General features: G+C 50.0%; 1 protein-coding gene across 1 annotated transcript in view; it reads left to right on the top strand.

The window, feature by feature from the left end:
• The window catches only part of Armc9 (armadillo repeat containing 9), an 85,219-nt gene extending 82,523 nt beyond the window's left edge, over window positions 1-2,696 (top strand). The window contains exon 21 of the mRNA XM_033764679.1: window positions 2,498-2,696. Coding sequence (XP_033620570.1) covers window positions 2,498-2,617 — 120 coding nt within the window. The 3' untranslated portion in view covers window positions 2,618-2,696. The remainder of the gene's footprint in view (window positions 1-2,497) is intronic.
• Window positions 2,697-4,781: the final 2,085 nt, after the last annotated feature.

The following is a 4,781-nucleotide window of genomic DNA, read 5'->3' on the forward strand; positions in this document are numbered from 1 at the left end:
AGACAGGGTCTCACTATGTAGTTGAGACTGACCTGGAACTCACTATGTAGCCCAGGCTGGTCTTGAACTCACAGCGATCCTCCTGCCTCAGCCTCCCAAGTGCTAGGATTACAGGCGTGTGCCATCACGCCCGGCCTGGAAGTCACCTTTAACAACAGTGACAGGCGCGTCTCACAGGAATTCAACCCTCAGCCAGCCATCTTGGCCACCCACCAAATTTAACCAGGCACATTCTGCTAAAACCTGCATTACTTACTTTTTGTTTTTTGAGGCAGAGTCTCGCTGTGTAGTTCAGACTAGCCAGGAGCTGGCTGTGTAGCCCAGGCTGGCCTTGAACTGAGGGTGATCCTCCTGCCTCATCCTCCCTAGTGCTGAGGTGACAGGCGTGTGCCACGGCACCTGGCTTTCTAACTATATTTTTGAACACCTCTGTATATGACAAATTTGAAATGCTTTACCAACATAAATATAGAAATGTCATGCTTTTGTCAACATGTGTGATGTTTGCAGTGTTTTCCACTGAGAGAGAAAGAGGAGAGACATACTTTAACCAGGTGTGTGTGTACAGAACTCTCTGGGCCATGACTTAGTCCCAGAGTGCTCTTTCTTCCTGGTACGGGAGGTTGTCTTCACAGGGGAGCCTTTTATCTCTGCTGGGGAAGGTCCAAGTGTCCTTCTTACATGAGCTGCTCTGCAAGTGCCTTTAGCACAAAATAGCCCTCTTGCCAACTGTAAGGGTTTTCTTGCACACTGATTATTCCTGAGTACTCTGAGCCCCTCCTGCCCCTCTGGCAGCCGGCAGTCACTGGACTGCACAGAGAAGTGGCTGAGGCACACACATTTCCCCCAATTCCCATGTAACTTAACTCAGGGCCTCCTTAGCAAACCAGAAAGCCCCAGCACCAGGTGACACAGGGGAGGCTGCAAGGAAAGTCTGAGAAGGACTTAGCAGCATGACTGAAATTAAGTGATTGAATTAGTGATAGCAATGAAAATATGTTACTTTACCAGGCACAGTGCAGTATCCTTGTGAGCCCAGCTATTTGGGAGGCTGAGGCAGGAGTCTTGCAACTCCTAATGTGAGTCACAAATTCTCAGAACTAATAAACAGAAAGTCGATTTCTTCCTCCCCCCATTGATGCGTGTTGATCGTCGTTCGGTGCGGAATAAATTGTGTGCAGCTAATTATTATCCCATTTATGCCGAAGATTGCAATCTTTTGTATTTTTGCATGAAATTCATAAATGTTGTTTTTTGGGGTTTTTTTGGGGGGAGGGGTTAGACAGGGTCTCACTATGTAGTTGAGATTGACCTGGAACTCACTATGTAGCCCAGGCTGGTCTCAAACTTGCTGTGATCCTCCTGCCTCAGCCTCCCAAATGCTGGGATTATAGGTGTGCACCACCACGCCACGCCCGGCTCCGGTTTAATGTTTTAAATAAACATTTTTCTTCTTAAGCACTTACTCATCAGGATAAATGGCCATATAACATGTCAGATGACTGTGCCATATTTTGCTTAATTATTCTTCTACTACTAGACATGTTGTTTGGCTTTACTCCCTAGTAACTTTATAAGACTGACCTTAACATTTTCCATGGTTTGAATTCTTTGGGTAGAATTTGTACCCAAAGATAAGAGCGTTTTTATGACTCTTGATATAAAGCACCAAATTGCGTTCTCAGTTGTCCCCAGGGTCAGCGCTGCTGATATTTTTGACTGCTTTACCCAGCAGCGGAGAGAACCATTGCTTGGTCACTCATCTAACAGCTGATCATTTTTCTTCTCTACCGGTAATACTTCAGATTCTGTGCTGTGGCGGTGTGAATCCTTTGCCCAGTGGTTTGTAGGAGCTCCTAAAGAAGATGTTAACCTTTTCGCTGTTACTTTTGCCTCAAGTGTTTCTTCCCCATTTTTTGTTTGCTGTCTCTGCTACACATTTGGAAACGTTAATTTAAAAAAAATTTTTGTGTGTGTGAGACAGACTCTTGTTATGTAGTTCAGCCTGGCCTTGAACTCACAGCGATCCTCCTGCCTCAGCCTCCCGAGTGCTGGGATTACAGGCGTGCGCCACACGAGACCAGCCTGGGCTACGTAGTGAGTTCCAGGTCAGTCTCAACTACATAGTGAGACCTTGTCTCAAAAAACCAAAAAAACAAAACAAAATAAAACGGATGTGTGCCACTGCTCCCAGTGGAAATGTTAATTTTTCGTGGACTCAAATCTGTCCATCTTTTCTCCCTTCTCACTTTAAATAGTCTCGTGCTCTTCAGAGATGTGCTGAGCTACTGCAAGTGCCGGTTTTCTTCCATCTCCAAGGATGCTTTGCTTGTTTTAAAATTCATACTGCTGCACAGCGTCACACGCAAACCTCCAAGGCCTGCCCCGAAGCCCTGCTCTCCTGGGGGCCTGCGCTGGCCCTTTCCTGCAGGCCTCAGCTGTGCTCCTGGTGGCTGTCACTGAGCAGGTGTCTCAGCCATGTCCTCTCCCTCCCCAGATCATGACCAACACCGGGAAGGTGCAGCAGAGGGGACAGGCCAGCGTGCAGCGGAGTGGGGGCGAGCCCCTGCGCAGACCCGTCACCCCCGGCGGCCACAGGACCGGGTGCCCCGTGTAAGTCGGGCTCAGGAGGCTGCTCGCCTGGGAGCCACTTTGTATCCCTGCTGCGCAAGATGCATGTGTTTAAAATGCAAAATAAAGCCTTGGTGTTGGAAAGCATTTATCTCTTCATCCTTCCTCTTCTGAGCACTTGCGGAAGGAAGTAGGTGGAGCTTCACCCCCTACCCTACCTCCAGATTTCTTCCAGGACGAGAAGTCGGCCCATGACAGGATTTCCGGGTCCTTTCAGAGGAAAGGAACCAAAACGTGGTGGGACCGCCTGGGTGGGTTTCTGTCTGTCCTTCTCTGCAGCCTCCCACCGCATGGGCGCCCGGTGCGGGAGCTGCATGGTTAATTAAGACTCCAGGTCGAAGGCAGGCGTGGTGGCGCACTCCTGTGTTCTAGCACCAGGAGGCTGAAGCAGAAGGATTTCTGTGAGTTGGAGGTCCTGCTCAGGCCTGTCACAAAGTGAGTTCAAGGTCAGCCTGGAATATACAGCAGAACCCTGTCTCAAAACACACACCACACACACACACACCACTCCAATCTGTTTTAGATGACTTTAAAGCACCCCTGTGGGACGGGTGTGGCTGAGGAACAGAGAAGGCGCCTGCCAGAAATGAAGCTCAAATTCCACATCCAGCACTAAAAAAAAGCGGAAGTGGGAGAGTAGCTCTGTGCAGCCCTGCTGCCAGGCACCTGTGCAATCCAGCCTTGCCCCTACACACACACCTCCAATCTGTTTTAGATGACTTTAAAGCACCCCTGTGGGACGGGTGTGGCTGAGGAACAGAGAAGGCGCCTGCCAGAAATGAAGCTCAAATTCCACATCCAGCACTAAAAAAAAGCGGAAGTGGGAGAGTGTAGACTCCTGCCCTGTGCGCTCCATGCCTGCCTCGGCCACTGGGGATGCAGTATCCCGGCCCCAGCTCCCGCAACCCCTGTGCCTGCCCCAGATCTGCCCTGCACAGACTACAAGGCCTGCTGTGGCTCGGGCTCTGGGATCTTCTTTGATTTGACTCCAAAATCAGTTATGAGAAGCTTCCAACTGATGACTCGAGATAGGCTCTCTTCTCTCTTACAGCACAAGACCAGTTTTTATTTTCTTTTGGTATCTTTTTTCTTTTCTTTTTTTGGTTTTGTTTTGTTTTTGTTTTTGTTTTGGGGGTGTGTTTTGTTTTTTGTTGTTGTTGTTGTTGTTGTTTTTGGTACCGGGGATCGAACTCAGGTCCTTGCACTTGCAAGGCAGGCGGTGGAACCGCTAAGCTAAATCCCTGGCCCTTGTTTTGGTTTTTGAGACAGGGTCTCACTATGTAGTTGAGACTGACCTGGAACCCCCTACATAGCCCAGGCTGGTCTCAAACTCGCAGTGATCCTCCTGCCTCAGCCTCCCGAGTGCTGGGATTACAGGCGTGCGCCACCACGCCCTGCTCTTTTTTTTCTTTTTGAGACAGGGTCTCACTATGTGGCCCAGGCTGGCCTGGAACTCATGAAGATTCTCCTTCCTCAGCCTCCCAGTGCTGGAATGACAGGAGTGCACTGCCACACCCTGCTTTAAATTATTGGTTTGTTTGATTCCGGGGATCAAAGTCGAGTCCTTGTGCTTGCAAGGCAAGCGCAGGAACCAATGAGCTAAATCCCCAGCCCCCATATTTTTAAAAATAATTCAAATCCCGGCTCCCCAGAGAAGTAACTATGACATAAGGTCATTTCGGAGATACAGATAAAGGGAATCCAATAGCTACGGGATCCAACTCAGGGCACAGTTCGTTTTTGGCCCAACATCCTGCCCTGTGAAGATACCGAGGATGCTTTTCCAGGCCTGCGAGCTCCCCGTGCCAGATGACTAAGTGCCGGAGACTGTCCATCTGTCCGTCTGCCCAGCCACCTGGGACCCGGCTGCCAGTCACAAGCGCCCCCCTGGAGTGGTGGCCGTGCCACCCCCTTCCGGGTGGAGTCAACAAATGCCTTTGTGCTCTGTGCGCCTGGTGGGTGGGGCGCTTGGGACTGGGGTGCAGGAATCTCTGAGATGGGTTCAGCCCCTCAGAAGGTCAGAGCAGCCCATACAGAACAGAAAGGGTTAGAACTGTACCTGGGGGTACAGTGATCCGGGCTCATCCTCCAGGAAAGCCAAAAAACCAGAAAACCTAGTCCTTTCGGAGTCATTCTGCTGACTACAGTTT

The sequence above is a fragment of the Fukomys damarensis genome, unplaced genomic scaffold (genome assembly GCF_012274545.1).
Source record: "Fukomys damarensis isolate Sample0158 unplaced genomic scaffold, DMR_v1.0_HiC HiC_scaffold_16, whole genome shotgun sequence".
NCBI classification, from domain to species: domain Eukaryota; kingdom Metazoa; phylum Chordata; class Mammalia; order Rodentia; family Bathyergidae; genus Fukomys; species Fukomys damarensis.